We start from the raw sequence: 18646 nt of genomic DNA on the forward strand, positions 1-18646 counted from the left end.
CAAAGTAGCCCAAATGATTTAGTATATAGTACATGTTTGTTTAAAGGTCAAGTTTGACATTATATTTACAAAATATAGAACATTTTTTTCAATCAGCACGCAACACATTTATATAAAGTTCAAAACAAAACTATTTATAGGCAAAATGACTCAGTTGTGTACTTCTAGATCCATAAGTGAACGATTATATAAAAATACTATAATAGACAATTTAGTCTATCACAATCTTTTGACAAATGTTACAAATCATCGTAAATAAAATTGTTTAAGCTTTTCTACTGGAATCAAAATTGCTATGCAGTTGATTGACAACTGGACTCAAATTATATTTTCAAGTCTGTCTGAAACAGTAAATATTAAATTTCAATTAGATAAAAAATAAGCAAGAGAATAAATTTTATTGGTAATTCAGATTATTTTAATGTTCCCTTTTTTTAGTTGAAAGTTCATTACAAGTATGTATTTTTTAACTTAAAGTTGAAAACTAAATTTTCATTCTAGATAAAATAAAAATAAATTCTTCAACAGTGGTTGTACATGTATAGCAATTCATTTATTCAATTATTAATGTTCTATTGTATTCAGTAAAAAAAATTTAATAAAACGTATTAACATACATTACTTTTTTATCAATAATGCACCTAGTTACAGATTAAAAAAAATTTCTAAATTCTTAAAATTTTTTTTTCATGTCAATATATCATTAAGAATACTTCATTTCCATACAGGCTCGCTGAATGTGCATTTATTAGCTTGCCTTAATTAAACTTGTTATAACATGTAACATTCAATATTCAAGTATGCTGAATTTGACTGACATTTGACGCATTTCTTTTGAATCAGTGTTATATCTGCAAACAAATCAACAAGTATTATATAGGCACATTAAACGTAAAAGGATCATCTAGTGCACAGAAGAAAATAGGCAATTGCAGTTGTTTTTTTAATTTTCGTCTAAGAACGATTTAACTTGGTTCGACCAAGCACGTGAGTTTCCCTCATTGAGTCGATCCAAAACAACAGCAGCAGACCTAGTTTATTATTATGAATATATGTACTAATAGACCGAATCATCGCATATTAGCATTGTTTCAACTTGTGCATATTGCCATCTTTCTGGTTCTTTATTCTTCTTAAAAAAATAATATTTTCATTTTTTGGTGTAGCAACTAATCGTATTAAATTCGAGTATATTTGCGAAACTCGTTTATATTTTCTCATAAACATTCTTTTATCGCGATCCGACAGATTTTTTTGTGAATAGAGTCCTTATAAGTTTTAAACGATCCGCTGCTTTACAGGCTAGTTTTCCATATTTCATTCATCTTTAATAAACGTTGAAATAAATATCTATCTTCTTTGTCAATAGTATTGAAAAATATTACAAACCAAAAGTCAAGTGCTACATTCAACATAAAAAAAAATACGCCAACAAAATGATATCGATCGTCGGCCGGGGCCTTCTAAACCGTTTAATCTCTGTTTGAGTCGAGCAATTTGTTTACAGATTTGCTCAAAGGCGCGCAACTCTCATTTCGGCTTCGAGTATCGCGTGTAGATTTCACTTGGTAGAGCCTCGTCGGATGTCGATTGTCGAGTCGTTCAATACACGCTTACGATACCGTAACGTTAACAACGAACAATCACATCGACTGTAGTTAGCGATTTTCGGAAAATAAGTAAATACATCTTCTATTTTGACAGCGATTGTGGTTTTTTTGCGAGTGCGTAAGGTCATGTCTACGTCCGACCATGAATCCGATCCAAGTTTATTTCGTGCAGGCAGTGAATGCGATTCCGAAGCCGTAGATCACCTTGATAAAACCAATGTGGAAAAATTAATCAGCCTACGTGAAAATATCAATTGGGAGATCGAAGCAGACAGACATACATTTCTCGATCAACTTTGTCTTTTGATCAAAAATTGGAAAGGTCAACTTCCAGATCTTTCTGAAATTTTCCGGCCTGAAGAAATTGATTGGTTACTTGTGCAAGACGCGTACAACAAAACCTACCTCGGTGAAGTTCCACTCATTGACTTCGTCATTCGTACCGGCTACAAAGATAAACCCGACCTAGATAAAGATGGCAAACCAATTTTGCGTCGTACCACAGCAGTGCATCGCGCCGCTAGAAGCTCCAGGTCTACAATGTGCATAAGCATTTCTAAACTTTTTCAAATATACAAGGACGTGAATTTCATTGACGAGTCGGGACTCACTCACTTTCACATAGCTTGTAAGTACGGCTACAAAGACGTTGTCAATAAATTCCTCGAGCTCGGGCAAGACCCCGATTGCCTCGCGCAAAAATCAGTTGATCCGCCGCTGCACTTGGCTCTGAAGCACTATCATAAGGATGTGGTCGAATTGCTGCTACGAGGCGGCGCCGACGCTAATTTGGCTAACAAAGACGGACTGACACCTCTGCATGTCATATCAAAGGTAGGGCACTGTTATTATTGTGAATTAGTGGAGCTATTCTTTAAAATAAATGAAGAACTCAAGAAGCCAGTCAAAGTCAATGCTCAAGACAAGTTAGGTTTTACACCGTTACATTTTGCTCTGAGACACTACCGCTTGAGTGTGGCCGAATTTTTACTAAAAAAAGGCGCTGATCCTAATTTGACGAGCAACGACGGATCGACTGCGCTACACGTCATCTGCAAGATACAAAATGATGGTGACTTGGCGACGATTTTATTCAATACCGGTGCTGGCGAAATACAAAAGGTGAAGGTCGACGCCGCGGATAAATTAGGCCGGACTCCGCTTCAATGGGCCGTGGCGAATCTCTTATGTGACGTTGTTGATGTTGTCTTGGATCATGGTGCTGATTTGTCCAGCTTCGTTTTCCCTACCGAGGATTACTTCGCTGTGAGATATAAACTCGATTGTACACTCCAAAAAGTCGTTTTCCGCACGATTTCCATCATCGAGTCCCTGGAAAGCAAAGGGTATGAACTGGACCAAACCGCCGCCCTGATGATCATGAAATTATTCGCCAAGTACGGATTGATCGATGATTCGGTGAATGTTGACGAATGTTTACGTAAAGACAAAGAATTCATGAGCATTGCGAAAGAGCAGATGGTAAGTTCGAGCCTGACGCTCTACGATTTTCTTCGGTTGCCACATGAAGAGGCAGAGAACGTATTAAAGTTTGAAAACTACCAGGAGTTCACTTGCGAAATTTCGCATCTCTCCGACGAGTCACATCGGGTGTATATTAAGCACCTGTGCGAGACAGTAGCAAGACGATTTTTTCGGCGATGGGCACTGGAATTGTTCTCGAAGAAGAGCCCATGGCTGTCCAAGAACCACTGCAAAAAAATCATCAACTCAATGAACATCAAAGATTTATGGGACATTTGTATGGCGGCCGCGAATGAAAATACTCAATGGCTAGACTCTGTACGTACAGATTACGTAAAAAAGTATTATAGTAGAGAGGTAGATCTATCATTTTTTCTGGATGATTGGACATATCATAAGTAAGAAAACAAAGATTGTAATGCATTTGATTTGTGCACTTTTATATACAAAACTATCTTTCAACGTCTCTGTTTCCATCAGTAAATGTTAAAATTCTAATAAATGCAAGAAATGTAGAGCAAGTAATTTTAGTTTAAAATTCACACTTTTCTAAAGAGAAAATCTGATATTATGGTTAAAAAATATAGAAAATTTATTTCAAGCAACACGCAACATATTCAAATACAGTTCAAAATTATACTTCGATTTATATCAAATGGCTTAGTTGTATGCATACAGATTTTCTTTTGTCGAATGTTACAAATAATAAATAAAAATTCTTGAGCTCTAGTGTAACAAATAAAATCAATATATTATGATCATAAAAAAATTATCTTTCTAAGTCTCTGCCTTGAGAATTAACTGTTAAAATTCAATTGGATGAAAAAAAGTCAAACCAATGTATTTAATCAATATTTGTCGCTTTTAAAAGCATAGATTTTTGAATTACTTTAAAAAATAATCGATAATTAATTGCGAGTAGCATCTGATTTTGAAAATAAAGTTTAAAACTAAACTTTCATTGTAGAAGAAGAAACAAATCAATAAGTATCATATACGTACACAAGAAAATTAGCATTCGCAGTTGTTTTCCTACTTTTCGTCTTAAAAAGATTTAACTTAGTTTTCTTTATTGAGTCATGCCAAAACAAATAACACCCTTTTTCATATACGATCTTTCCATCATCAAGATATTTTATAATAATACTTTATTGAACCCATTCGATTGTTGGTAACTTAATAATAATAAATTGACAAACAAAGAGTATCGATCACATATTACAAACCATAAGTCAAGCGCTATATTCAGCTCACAAAGTATCTATCAGCAAAATAGTACCAATTGTCGGCCGGGACCTTCTAAACCGTCACATCTCACTTTATGATAAAATTTTACTTATTGGCGGCAACTCACGTTTCAACTCGCCTCGAGAGTGTGGCAGTTAGCCTGAAGGGGCGGGTATGGTCGGCAGTGCCGCGCTGCATGTCGAGTCGTGTTCTCAGCTCAGTATACGTTACGACGTCGCCACGTTATCATCGACTGTAGCCTGCAACTTTAGTGCAAAAAGTAAATACCGTTTATTTTGTTAGCAATAACAATATTTGTGAGTGCGTAAAATCATGCCCGCGTCTAAAGTTAAATCCGATGCGAGTTTTGTTCTTGGAAGCAACAAATGCGATCATAATGACATTGATCATCTTGATACAGCCAAGGTGAAAAAATTGATTAGCCTACGTGAAAATATCGATTGGGGGATCGAAGAAGAGAGACATAAACTTCTCGAACAACTTTATGTCTTGTTCAAGAAATGGGAGGGCCAACTTCTAAATCTTTCTGAAATTTTCCGGCCTGAAGAATTTGATTGGCTACTCGTGCAAGACGCGTATAATGAAACCGACACCAGCGAAGTTCCTTTCATCGACTTCGTAATTCGCACCGGCTACAAAGATAAACCCGACCAAGATAAAGACGGTAAAACAATTTTGCGTCGTACCACGGCTGTGCATCGTGCGAGTAGAAGTTTCAGATCTCAAATATGCGAAAACCTTGTGAAACTTTTTGAAATTTACGATTACGTGAACTACATTGACGACTTTGGGTATACACATTTTCATGTGGCTTGTGAGAATGGCTGTGCCAATGCCGTCCAAAAATTTCTCGAGTTCAGACAAGATCCCAATTGTCTCGCGCAAAAATCAGTTGATCCGCCGCTGTACTTGGCTTTGAAGTACGAAGAAGAGAATGTGGTCGAGATGCTTCTACGAGGCGGCGCCGACGCTAATTTGGCCAACAAAAACGGACTAACACCTCTGCACGTTATATGCAACGATGGAAAGTTGGAGGATCTATTCTTTGAAATAAACGACGAGCTCAAGAAGCCAGTCAATGTCAATGCTAAGGACAAGTTAGGCCAGACACCGCTACACTTGGCTCTGTTCAAAGGTCGCAAAATATTGGTCAAATTACTGCTCAGAAGAGGCGCCGATCCAAATGCGGCTAGCAACGACGGATCGACTGCACTGCACATCATTGCAGGGCAGTCGATTTGCGAGATACAAGATAATGCAAACTTGGCAGAAATATTATTTAATACCCCGAATAGCCAAAATCAAAAGGTGAAGGTCGACGCTAAGGACAAATTAGGCCGGACTCCGCTTCAATGGGCCGTGGCCAGTCTCTTATCTGATGTTGTCAATGTTCTCTTGGATCATGGCGTGATGTGTCTAATTTTATTTTTCCCACCGACGATTACTTCGCCAAGAGATATCAACTCGATTGTACACTCCAGATGGTTGTATTTCCTACGATGTCCATAATCAAGTCTTTGGAGAATAAAGGATATGAACTTGACCAAACCTCCGCCCTGACTGTCATGAAGACATTCGCCAAGCATGGATTGATCGACGAGCCTGTAGATATTGACAAACGTCTGCGTAGCGACGAAGACTTCATGAGCCTTGCGAAAGAGAAGATGGTGAATCCGAGCCTGACGCTCTACGACTTTCTTCAGCTGCCTCCTGTAAAGGCCGAGAAAGTATTCAAGATGGAAAATTACAACTACTACACAAGTAATATTTCGCATCTTTGTAACGATTCTCATCGGGCGCTTACTAGAAAATTGTGTGAAACAGTAACGTATGGATTTTTCCGACGATGGGCAGTGAAATTGTTTTCAAAAAATACTCCGTGGCTGTCCAATAGGGTGGTCCACTTTTTCAAAAATTTTTTGTATCTCGGGGGATCCATCGGAATCAGAAAGTTTCAGGTCTAAAATGAATTTTCCCGTAAACTAGAACTCAAAAAAATGATTTTAGATGGTGTCGATGGATTTTTGAAGTTTAAAAACGCGCTCTAAAAAAGAAGCAAAATCGGGCTATCATTCGATTTATTTCAAACTCTGTTTAGAGTGTAAAAATAATCTTGACAATACATTTTCTTATGTGTTTTTGTCTGCAGAATCGAATGCCGTAGTCAGTTTTGACCTAGGAGCACAATTTCATTCAAAAAAATACACTTTTTCGATCGTTCTTTTTCGCAAATTCCGCAAAGTTCATTTTCGAGCGAGTGGCAAATGAACAGAAAAAATCTAGAAAATTTTTTGACACCACCAAAATTTAGGATTTTTTATGACAAATCCAATGGTATAAATTAGTATACACTTTGAAATTATTTTAATGCAGAAAAATACAACTTTATCCCAAAAAACGACATTACGAAAAATTGAAAAATCGAAAAGTGTATTAGTTTCTTCCAGGAAATGGCTAAGTAGAATCAACTATGGAAAAAATTGCATGAAACTATCTGATAGGTTTTTTTCTCACCTTTCCAACGCCGGTTTCAGAAGTTAAAAATTCGCAAGATTCGCTGAGATACAGCTATTTTTGTACGATGCATTTTTTAGCTTAAATTCTGCTTCGCAGGTTTTTTAATGAATAGAGCTAGCTCAGAATTATTGAATTTTAAGCCTAAAAAATGCATCGTACAAAAATAGCTGTATCTCAGCGAATCTTGCGAATTTTTAACTTCTGAAACCGGCGTTGGAAAGGTGAGAAAAAAACCTATCAGATAGTTTCATGCAATTTTTTCCATAGTTGATTCTACTTAGCCATTTCCTGGAAGAAACTAATACACTTTTCGATTTTTCAATTTTTCGTAATGTCGTTTTTTGGGATAAAGTTGTATTTTTCTGCATTAAAATAATTTCAAAGTGTATACTAATTTATACCATTGGATTTGTCATAAAAAATCCTAAATTTTGGTGGTGTCAAAAAATTTTCTAGATTTTTTCTGTTCATTTGCCACTCGCTCGAAAATGAACTTTGCGGAATTTGCGAAAAAGAACGATCGAAAAAGTGTATTTTTTTGAATGAAATTGTGCTCCTAGGTCAAAACTGACTACGGCATTCGATTCTGCAGACAAAAACACATAAGAAAATGTATTGTCAAGATTATTTTTACACTCTAAACAGAGTTTGAAATAAATCGAATGATAGCCCGATTTTGCTTCTTTTTTAGAGCGCGTTTTTAAACTTCAAAAATCCATCGACACCATCTAAAATCATTTTTTTGAGTTCTAGTTTACGGGAAAATTCATTTTAGACCTGAAACTTTCTGATTCCGATGGATCCCCCGAGATACAAAAAATTTTTGAAAAAGTGGACCACCCTACTGTCCAAGCACTACTGTAAAATTTTCATCGGGCAACTGAATATCAAGGGTTTGTGGGACATTTGTATGGAGGCCACGAATGAAAATACTCAATGGCTAGACTCTGTACGTACAGATTATGTTAAAAATTATTATAAAAGGAAGTTAGAATTAGTATATTCTTTTGAAGAATGCGACAAGTTGTAAGTAAGAAAACTTGACCCATGGTACAAAAATAAAAATTCCATTGCGTTTGGTTTGTAATTCTTTTCTAAAGATCAAGTTTGACATTATATTTATATAATATAGGATTTTTTTTGAGCAGTACGCAACATATCTACATAAAGTACGAAACAATCCTTTGAATTCAGGAAAAATGGTTTGGTAGTGTGCTTTCAGATGAATAAGTAAAAGATTATCTAAAAATACTATAAAAACAGTTTTCTCTATGAGAATCTTTTGACTAATGTTACAAATCACAGATAAAAATGCTCGAGCTCCAATACAATAATCAAAATTGCTGTGCCGTTGATTGACAATTGGACTCAAGTTATTTGTTTAAGTCTCTGTCTGAAATATTAAATGTTAAGTTTCAATAAGTTACAAATAAAGCATTTGACACATTTCTTTCGAAACATTGTATCCACAAACAAATCAATAAATATCATAAACGCACACAAGAAAATTCATAAATGAGAACAACAACATACATATGAGAGTCATTTCATAATAATAATTTACTGGACTCATTCGATCATAGGTAACTCTACCTCTTACTAAGTTTTTGATAAAATCGTGTTTAAGAAATAAGAAATTGACAAACTAAGAGTATCGACTGTTCACATTACAGATCAAAAATCAAGTAAAATAAGCATACAAAGAGTCTATCAGCAAAATAATATCAATCGTCAGCCAAGGCCCTCTGAAACTTGACAACTCTCTTTGCGTGAAGCAATTTATATTTACATTTTTGTCCATGAGCGCGTAACTCACGTTTCAACTCGCTTCGAGAATGTGACAGTTGCTCCGAGAGAGCGCGTAGCAAGTCGAGTCGTTCATCTCTGTACACGTTACGTTATACGACACCGGATCGTGAGAAACGAACAGTCGCTCGGCTTGTAGCCAATGATTCTCGTGAAAAAATTAAAAAAGATTTTATATTGTATAAGTAATTGTGGTTTTGTGCGAGTGCTTAAAGTCATGTCTACGTCCGGCGTTGAATCCGATGCAGGTTTCGTTCGCGCAAGCAGCGAATGCGATCCCAAAGACGTAGATCACCTTGATAAAACCAATGTGGAAAAATTGATAAGCCTACGTGAAAATATCAATTGGGAAATCGAAGAAGAGAGACATAAACTGCTCCATCAACTTTATTCCTTGATCAGAAATTGGGAGGGCCAACTTCCAGATCTTTCTAAAATTTTACAGCCGGAAGAACTTGATTGGCTTCTCGCGCAGGACGCATATAACAAAACCTACACCGGCGAAGTTCCGCAGCTCATCGATTTCGTAATTCGCACCGGCTACAAAGATAAGCCCGACTTAGATATAGGCGGCAAACCAATTTTGCGTCGTACCACGGCAGTGCATCGAGCGACTAGAAGTTTCAGTTCTATGATATGCAACGAAATTCCTATGCTTTTTGAAATATACGATTACGTGAACTACATTGACGACTTTGGGTATACACATTTTCACGTGGCCTGTGAGAATGGTTGTGACCAAGTCGTCAAGAAATTCCTCGAGCTCGGGCAAGATCCCAATTGCCTCGCGCAAAAATCAGTTGATCCGCCGCTGCACTTGGCTTTGAAGTACGGACAAAAGCAGGTGGTCGAATTGCTGCTAAAAAGTGGCGCTGACGCTAATTTGGCCAACAAAGACGGACTGACGCCTCTGCACGTTATATGCAAAGTAGGCGTGTTTCAGGAGCTTTTCTTTAATATCAACGACGAGCTCAAGAAGCCGGTGCAAGTCAATGCTCAAGACAAGTTGGGTCAAACGCCGCTACACTTGGCTCTGCTCCACGGTCGCGAAAAATTGGTTAAAACTTTGCTGTTGAGAGGAGCTAGTCCGAATTTGGTCAGCATCGACGGATCGTCTGCGTTTCACGTCATTTGCAAGATACAAAATGATGGTAACTTGGCGGAGAAATTTTTCGATATATGCGATGACATACCAGTGGAGGTCGACGCCGTGGACGACTTGGACCGGACACCGCTTCAATGGGCCGTGGCGAATCTCTTGTCTGAGGTCGTCGACGTACTCTTGGGTCATGGTGCTGATTTGTCCAGCTTCGTTTTTCCGACCGAGGATTACTTCGCCGTGAGATATAAACTCGATTGTACACTCCAAAAAGTCGTTTTCCGCACGATGTCCATCATCAAGTCCTTGGAGAACCAAGGATATGAACTGGACCAAACCACCGCCCTGATGATCATGAAATTATTCGCCAAGTACGGATTGATCGATGATTCGGTGAATGTTGACGAATGTTTACGTAAAGACAAAGAATTCATGAGCATTGCGAAAGAGCAGATGGTAAGTTCGAGCCTGACGCTCTACGACTTTCTTCAGCTGCCTCCTGTAAAGGCCGAGAAAGTATTTACGATGAAAGATTACGACCAATACACATCTGAAATTTCTGATCTTTGCGACGATTCTCATCGGGCGTACACTACATACCTGTGTGAGACCGTAACGTATGGATTTTTCCGTCGATGGGCAGTGAAATTGTTTTCGAAGAAGACCCGATGGCTGTCCAAGCGCTACTGTGAAATTCTCATGGGACATCTGAATATCAAGGGTTTGTGGGACATTTGTATGGAGGCCGCGAATGAAAACACGCAATGGCTAGATTCTGTGCGTACAGATTATGTAAAAAAGTACTATAATAGGAATTTAAGTCTATCATATTCTTCCGACGATTGCTACAAATTATGAGTAAGAAAACTTCGGTAATAAAACGAAAATTGTAATAGTTTCTGATTGTTAGCCAAAATATTTTTTAATGTAGCCCAAATGTATTTGATATAAATTACATGCTTATTCAAAGGTCAAGTTTGACATTATATTTATAAAATAAGGAATATATTTCGTCAGCAGTACGCAACATATTCGAATGAAGTTCAAAACAAGAATTTGACTATAGACAAAATGAATCAGTTGTGTGCTTCCAGATCTATGAGTAGAATATTATATAAAAATACTAAAATAGAATAATTTTTTTACAAATGTTTAATTAAAATGTAACATTCAATACAGAAGCGTGCTTAACTTGACTAAAATTTCTTCCTATAATTATTATAACCGCAAACAAATCAATAAGTATGATACACTACGTGTGAAACGACTATCTAGCGTACGTAAGAAAATCGACATTTGCAGTTGTTTTTCTAACTTTCGTCGTCGAATGATTCAACTTGGGTTTGGACCAAAACAGCAGTAGCAGTTCTCCACGCGTGGCTCGTACTAATTCCCCGATTTTATACTCTGCCGTCCTCGGGTCGAAATAGTTCTCGCTGCGCGTATAATAGCTGCCATCCAGGGGCTGCCACTGCCGTCAAAAGTTTAAAATGAAATTCTCGCTCCTATGTACGCGATACGACACGAGAGAGAGTCAGGAGAGCGTCAGCGGGGTGAGAATATCTTGCGCCTCCGGCTTCGTTTCGTCTTCGGTTCGCCCCCCCACCCCCGTCGGTTGTATTAAGTTCTCGATAATTTGGCTGCTGCTGCTGCTGCTGCTGCTGCTCCAAAGACTCTCTCGCGACGACGCATCGCTCCTCCTCCTCCTCTTTTTTTTCCTTCTTTCACTTCTCTATCCCTTTTTTTTCTGCGTCGAACCTCGAAAACCACCCAAAATCCGATCGTCATAAAGTTACAAACTCGCTGACATATATATATTCGCGGGCGCACGACGAGACGCAAGAACGAAAAAGCAAGTTAACGCGCGAGCGAGATAGATACACGAGGAGGAGACCGAGAGGGAGAGATTCGTCGTCGGCGGCAGTTTGCGAACTCGATCCCCGAGAACCGAGTTTCGGAGCTGCCGCCACTGCCACGCGCGAACTCGTCTAACCGGAAAACTAGCACGATTCTCTTCTCTATACGTGTATGTGTGTGTGTATCTGTCCGTGTACGTATGTAGGTGCTAGATAGGATTGCGCCTGCAGTATGCGAGAGCAACGGCAGTATATAGCAGTAGCGGTATAGACTCCCTTTTCCAATAAGCTAAAATACTTCGTTCGCGCAAATGCAGAATTTGCATCGGTTATTCTCTGTTTCTCTCTCTTGCTCTCGCTATATACAGAGCCGACGTGCTCGACAAATTTTGCCACTTGTCACGCCCGAAAGCGTTTCGCTGTTTCCCTCGCGCGTTGAAATATATAGGACGCGATCGCGCGAGCGAAAGATTCGCCGATACTCTTGACTCGATTTCTCCGCTGCGCATTATACGAGATCGATCGATTCTAATTGTTTTTACGTATGTACCAGAAGAGAGAGAGAGAGAGAGGGAAATTATGTCACTTGCCACAGAGCAACGAAGTATCTCCGCGCGCGATGCGATTTTGAAACTTTGCTTCGCCTGCCGTAAAAAATATTAATATAACAATAATCAAAGACGAAGGGAAAAAATGCAATCGTCGCGTGGGTCAAACGGCGTGACAATAAAAAAAATACCAGCACTGCACCCTGGTATACAGTGCACGAGAGAGCGAGAGAGAGAGAGATTGAAAAATATCGAGAGTGAGAGATATTCCGCGTATATATGTTTGAAGTTATAATCAAGTTTTTCCCGATAATGAAGTTTCATACATCCAATTATGCAAATCGATGGCTCGGGAGACCTCCGCAGCGGTGTATAGTGGTGCTGGTGGTGGTAGAGCGGCAGTAGTAGTGGCTTTCTCTATATATACTATACATACGTACGATAGAGAGGTAGGTAACACCTCTACCACTGCGTCTGTACACTATGGTGTGTGTGTGTGTGCGCGCGCGCGCGCGCAGATCGAACATGTAAATTCCAAGGTAAATTAACGCAAAATTGTAACCCCCTTGCACTCCTTCTCTCCTCTCCTCTTCTCACTCTTAATATTGGGCCGTTCTCACGCGCTCGCGCGGCGGCGGCAACGGCGGCAACTTTGCAGCTGGAAAACAAAATTAACCCAGTTCCGCAACTCTCGGTACTATAACGCAGTATATATATACGTATATACGTAGAGAGAGCGCCAGTTATCCCTCGTGTACAAAGGGGCGCTTGGGCGTAGTAGTAGTACGCGAAACGAGCGAGAGAGCGTAAACGCGTAAAAATTGGAAAATCGAAGGTGCAGCCGCGCGCGCGCACATACACACAAACACACACGTGCGAATCACGAGAGGCAAAGTTGTCGCGATATTTTCTATGAAAGCTCGAAATTAGGCCACCAACCCCCAGCACACGAGCGACTGTGCAAACTAAGTAGCGATGCGCGTACAGTGCGCGGTACGCGTATATAGTATGTGGATGCGCGTGTGCGTGTGCTGTATATACACGGACAGTTACATATACGGGCACACCGCACCGGTCAAATATTGAATCTCGAAATTGTGCGCGCGCCAAAGTCCGAAATGCGTGCGCAACAGTGACGTGGTGAGGATAGAGAGCGAGAGAGAAAAAAACAACGGGGCGCCGCAGGTATATCGAATGCTCCAACGATTTCTATTGTAGAGCACACAACGTCAAGTAAGTATGCCGCGCTCACACACACACACACATGCACTATACAGATAGATTGGCTTTGTTGCTGCTGCTGCTGCTGTTACAGTCGGTGAGAGAAAGAGAGAGAGAGATAGGGCATGGATGCCCTGCAGCATCAGCAGCAGAGTAGCGGTGAACGAACGTTCTGTAGCCGAGTGCAGAGGTGCATAATACATTATATAGGGTGCAGAGAGAAAGAGAGAGAGAGAGGAGGGAGAGGCCGAGGCAGGCGCAGGCACATCACGCGCATTTCTAGAATTACTAAACGTTAATCAAAATTCCCGAAATCATCAAACGCTGCAATTGACTGCTTGGAAGGTTTATTGCGGTACAACTGCGCCTGCCTGCGCCAAGCCGACTAGAGAGTCGGAGCGAGAGGGAGTGAGGGTTAACCGCCTTTGTGGCGCCTGATTAAATATTTGCCTTCTCTCTCTCTCGCGGGTGCACGTGAATTCTATAAGTGTGCGTGGGTGGGTGCTGCAGGTGCGCGACGTTATAGCGTCTGCTGCTGTGTGCCGAAAAGAGCCCCGTGTCGCAAGTTTATAACACAGCAGTAGCAGCAGCAGCGGCGGCGGCGGCGACGCGGGAAAGGAATCGGAAGCTCTTTTCTATCTTATTTAATTAATGTTTTATAAGAACCCAATGATAAATAAAGTAGTTTGAAGAATCTAATTAAAGATGCTTACCGGCCGCGCGCGCCGCGTCCTAAAGTAAACTCACCGCTGCCGGTGAATTCCCCGGGCTTCGCACATATATAGCATTTATATACGTAAATGAACGAACGAATGAATGAGACTGCGAGAGCAAAAAAAAAAAAAAGGAAGAGTAATCTAGATGGTAAGTCAAATATTGACCGCGCATCGGGTTACTCCAATTTCAATTACTTTCGATGAATATATTTTTCTTCTTCTTTTTTTTTATTCGGTACCCTCCTAAACTATATACGCGACGCGTTCAGCTGTATACGATGGGGGTTGGTGGAAAAGAAGTGTGCTATATATTATATATCGCGAAGTGTATCGATAAGTTGAACGACGACTCGAGTTTATTAATTGGAAGTCCCTTGGGGGTGGTTACCGACGATAGAGAGCTGTGTGTGCTACAAATGATGGCCCGTCGACAGGATAATAATTTCGGATCGAAGATCGCGAGCAAGATATACAGGTATATATATAATGCACACGTAATGCTGTATATTATACGCTCTCACGAAGAGAGAGAGAGAGAGACATCCTTAGTCTTCACTTTTGCTTGATTTCCCAGTTGGTACCTCCAGCATGTTAGGGAATACTCGTGGTGGTGGTGGTCGTGGTGGCAGTAGCAGTAGCTATATATACATGTACGTCGACGTCGCTGTGTGCGTGTGTTAACGTGTGTTAGTGTGTGCAGGCGCGCGAGTTATAACAAAGTGAAAGAGAGATTGTGTCAAAGCGCGAGAGGCAAAGTTTCATCGTTTCGAGGCTATAGACGTTTATTAATTTGCCTGTGGGTATCTCTCTATACTCTGCTGCCGCTCTCGGGTTATAATAATTATGCATTCGTTTTACGCAGTCGCACAAAGCGAGCGAGAGAGAAAGAGCGAGATATTTTATATATAGTTTGATCAAAAGGATAGGTCTTTGAGTTGGAAAAACTTTTTAACCCAGCAGGTGCGTGCGTGGGAGTGTGTTTAATTTGAAAAGCGCGCGATATTTGCGGATTTTCCTTTCGGGCGGCTGCGGGGTGAGGTTGACAAAAAAAAAAATTAATGATGATGGTCGTCATTATTATTCTTATAATAAAAATATAGCGAATGTCAGAGATGATGGAAATGATCAATTTTTGTTTCTATTACCTAGCAGCTGCATCGAATATAATTTTCTCTTTTTCCGTAGGTTAATGCCGTTATACATAGCCTGTATTATTTACGATACTTTTTATCGGTTAGCATCATTACGGCTCCCGCTCGATTTGCGCCTCGCGCTATATACAGTACTACAAATAGAAACGAAAAAAAATATATATATCCGACAGCTGATTCAGGTGCTTTCTTTAAAAATGTGTACTAGCAGTCGTAAAATTACTCACGAAACGGCAGAGTAGGAGGAGGACGACAAAAAAAGTAAAGGGACTAGCTAGAGAGAGAGAGAAAAGAGTTGGATTGAGTCGCGCTCGCTCGCGCTATCTCTCTAAACCACCCCCGCCGCCGCCGCCGCCACTGCCATAGGTGTATCTTTTGTTTTGATTTCGTTCGTAGAGGGTTATACGCCGGTTTCTCTACTGCCGCTGCTGTAGTACTAACCCTTCTCTCTCGTCCCACTCGTTTCTCAGATTAATGACGTCGTTCTTGATAGTGACATTCAGTGTACTAGCTTCGGAAACTACACTACTGCCGCTGCTGCCTCGCCATATATACGGAGGCACGAAGTATGTTAGCGATCCTTCCTGTGTTTCTTTTTTTTCTGCTGCTGCTGCTGCTGCTGCTCTCGTTTTCTCGTAACCATTTCTTTTTTCTGCTTTTTTTTTTGTTGTGTTTTTGTTTTCCCCGTTGTTGTTGAAGAGGAGGAGGAGGGCAAGTGGATATATCTACGCAATTGAGGCTTTAGTTTTAGTGGATTGAAGTACGATACGGCGCAGACATCGATTGAACGTTCCCTGTACCGTGTGTGTCTCGTTGTTGCCTGTTTTTCTCCTCTCTCTCTCTCTCTTTTTTTCCGTTTTGTTTTCGGGGGTATCCTCTCGATCGTACAAAGATGTGAATTCAGGAGCTCTGTTATATAGCACACGATCGAGAGCAGAGCTACAACACAGCTCGCGCATGCGTTTTTTGTTTTTATACGCGGCGAAATAAAATATTTGAAGTAATGAAAAAAATATTTATACGTATTACGGGATCGGCATATCTCTGGTCTCGCGCTGGTTTACAATATATATCTAAAGTATTATGTACACTGCTGCCGCTGGGTTATATATCGATTCTAAATTGCTATTTTGTAATCCTGGATGAGCCCGGTGTGTGCAAGTTGCAGAAAATCTATATATAGTATATAACACTGTCATCTTATCTCTCGCCGCGCACTGCTGCCCCGGATCCTCCGCATATATACCCTCTCTCTCTCACTCACTTGATTCTAAATAGTGGCATAGTAGTATAGTGTAGTATATAAGGCAAGAAAAGGAGAAAAAAACCTTATTCTCTTTCTTTCTTTTTTTCTCTTATCCCGGTTGAACATTTTTTTCCTTTCGATAGAATTATTATGTATAGCCTTAGGCGCTTACCTCCCCCGCCTCGTGCCCTTTTTTCCTCCTCCTCCTCCTCTTCTTCTTCCTCTTCCCTGGAAACATGTTTTTCTACTTATACATGCTCTTTCTCTCTTCTCTTTTTTTTCGTACTCTCTTCTTCCCAGCCCCGGTATTATTATTTCCTGAAAAGTATTTACTCCGCATTATTACGTCCTTCAAAATATATCCTCTTTCGCTTCGAGACTCGTGTATGCAACGAGTCGATCGGAGCCGATATACGTGTTATTTACGGCTGTGTGTGTCTGTAGCGCAGAGAAACGCCAGTAATTCGCGAGTGTTTCCGACTTTTTCAATGTGGCAGTTGGCGTAAAACTTGCCCCTGCGCTCGCGCGACTTTTGATTCTCACCGATAGGAAGTTCCGCCCCGGCCCTATACATATAGCTACAGAGCTCTGCGATGCGATGTGTACGCGCGGGGGAGCTTTCGCTGCAACGAAACGTGTAAATTGCAAACTGCTCCGACGTTGTACACGTTACAAAAAAAAAAAGCAAAAAGTTTCTCTCTCTCTCTACTCTACTCTACTCTTGCGCGCAGCTCTCTCGAGCTCCTCCTCAACGAGGAGATAGCGTGATCTGGGCCGCAACTCAAATACCACGTTACACCCATATATATAGGGCGTTTATCGATTTCGCTCGAGCCACGCGTCTCTATAATTTTTACCATATATACGTATAACACCGAACCGCGGGTACAAGTTTTTCATATTATGATATATTTCGATAGAAATTAAATTAAAGTACAATCTTCTCTCTCTCTCTCTCTCTCTCTTTCCGCCCTCTCTATACATAATGTGCGGCGTAGGCGGTGGTAATGGTTTATCCAGTAGCTTCAACAGCAGCAGCGGCAGCAACGGGCGGTACTTGACCCCGTGTGCTGTTTAAATCTGAATTAAGTGCCGCTGCTAGCTGCTGCACTGCACTACGCTGCACGTTCTCTATCACGTATACGCAGAGAGAAGCTCTTCTCTCTCTCTCTCTCTCTCTCTCTCTCTCTCTCTCTCTCTCTCTCTCTCTCTCATAGGCTTTATTTACCCATCCGCATTCGGGGTTACGCGCCTTTAATCGCTCGCACCAACGTACATACGCACGTATACGGTGTGTATAAGTAGTATATATACGTAAAGGGGCGAGGCAGTAGCGGCGCGTGCGGAGCTTAAACTTTTTTAAATGAAATTTTACGTGGAACGATCGAGGTGGTGGTGGTGGTAGTGGCTGGCTTGGCTTGGCTTGGCTACCTGTAAACGCGCGCCCGCTGGACCTTCCCTCCTGTTCTTCCTCTACTTCTTCTGCTTTTTCTTCTTACAACTACTTTTACCTCGCTTTTGGCCTAACTACTATTTTTTTTCTCTTCTTCTTCTTCTTCTTTTTTTCCTCTACTCCGCTCTGACGTATACTCGTTTAAAAACGTTAAGGAAAGTACTTTTCCACGAGCATCCGAAGGGGGTGTGGGGAGGGAGATGGGATGCTATTAAATTTTTCATACTGTACACTGTGTGCTGCTCGTGCAGCATGTCTACCATGTCTACCATGTCTGCCTGCCTGCCTAGCTTGATTTTTCATGGATTAAAGCTCGTCGCTGTGCTGCTGCGCGCACAATCATTATTCCTCGTTTTTCTGATAAAATATGCACGTTAAAATGATAATTGTTGTATTCTTGGGGAAATGTCCGACTTTTACACGTTTCCCCTGGTTTAATTCCAACTGGACAGAGCGGCAGCAGCGATCAAAAAAACGAGAGGGAGAAATAAACAAGGTTGACGAATTCATCGCAGTCTCATTTTCCTCTGTACTCTTTCTCTCTTTCGCTGTCAATTTAATTTGAAATATATAGCGCGGCAGCGCGAGATAGGAAAGAGCACACGTACACACGCAGACACAGAGACACGGAGCTGCAAGCTGCGTCGAGGGATGATATATCGCTTAATAACTGCTGAAAATTAATGACTA

At 40.6% G+C, this 18646-nt stretch overlaps 2 protein-coding genes across 3 annotated transcripts in view; both read left to right on the top strand.

The window, feature by feature from the left end:
• Nucleotides 1–18646, top strand: part of LOC106653490 (beta-1-syntrophin) — a 304966-nt gene that overhangs the window by 106210 nt on the left and 180110 nt on the right. The gene's annotated exons all lie outside the window — the stretch shown is intronic.
• LOC111693415 (ankyrin-1-like) lies at nt 1581–4399 on the top strand. The gene has a single exon (XM_023457985.1). It carries the CDS (start codon nt 1737–1739, stop codon nt 3495–3497), a length of 1761 nt encoding a protein of 586 aa, XP_023313753.1. The 5' UTR covers nt 1581–1736; the 3' UTR covers nt 3498–4399.

This window comes from Trichogramma pretiosum, unplaced genomic scaffold (genome assembly GCF_000599845.2).
Source record: "Trichogramma pretiosum strain Unisexual culture from Peru unplaced genomic scaffold, Tpre_2.0 scaffold35, whole genome shotgun sequence".
NCBI lineage: Eukaryota > Metazoa > Arthropoda > Insecta > Hymenoptera > Trichogrammatidae > Trichogramma > Trichogramma pretiosum.

Coding starts and splice junctions, on each gene's coding strand:
- LOC111693415 (XM_023457985.1), top strand. CDS start 1,737: ATGTCTACGTCCGACCATGAATCCGATCCAAGTTTATTTCGTGCAGGC.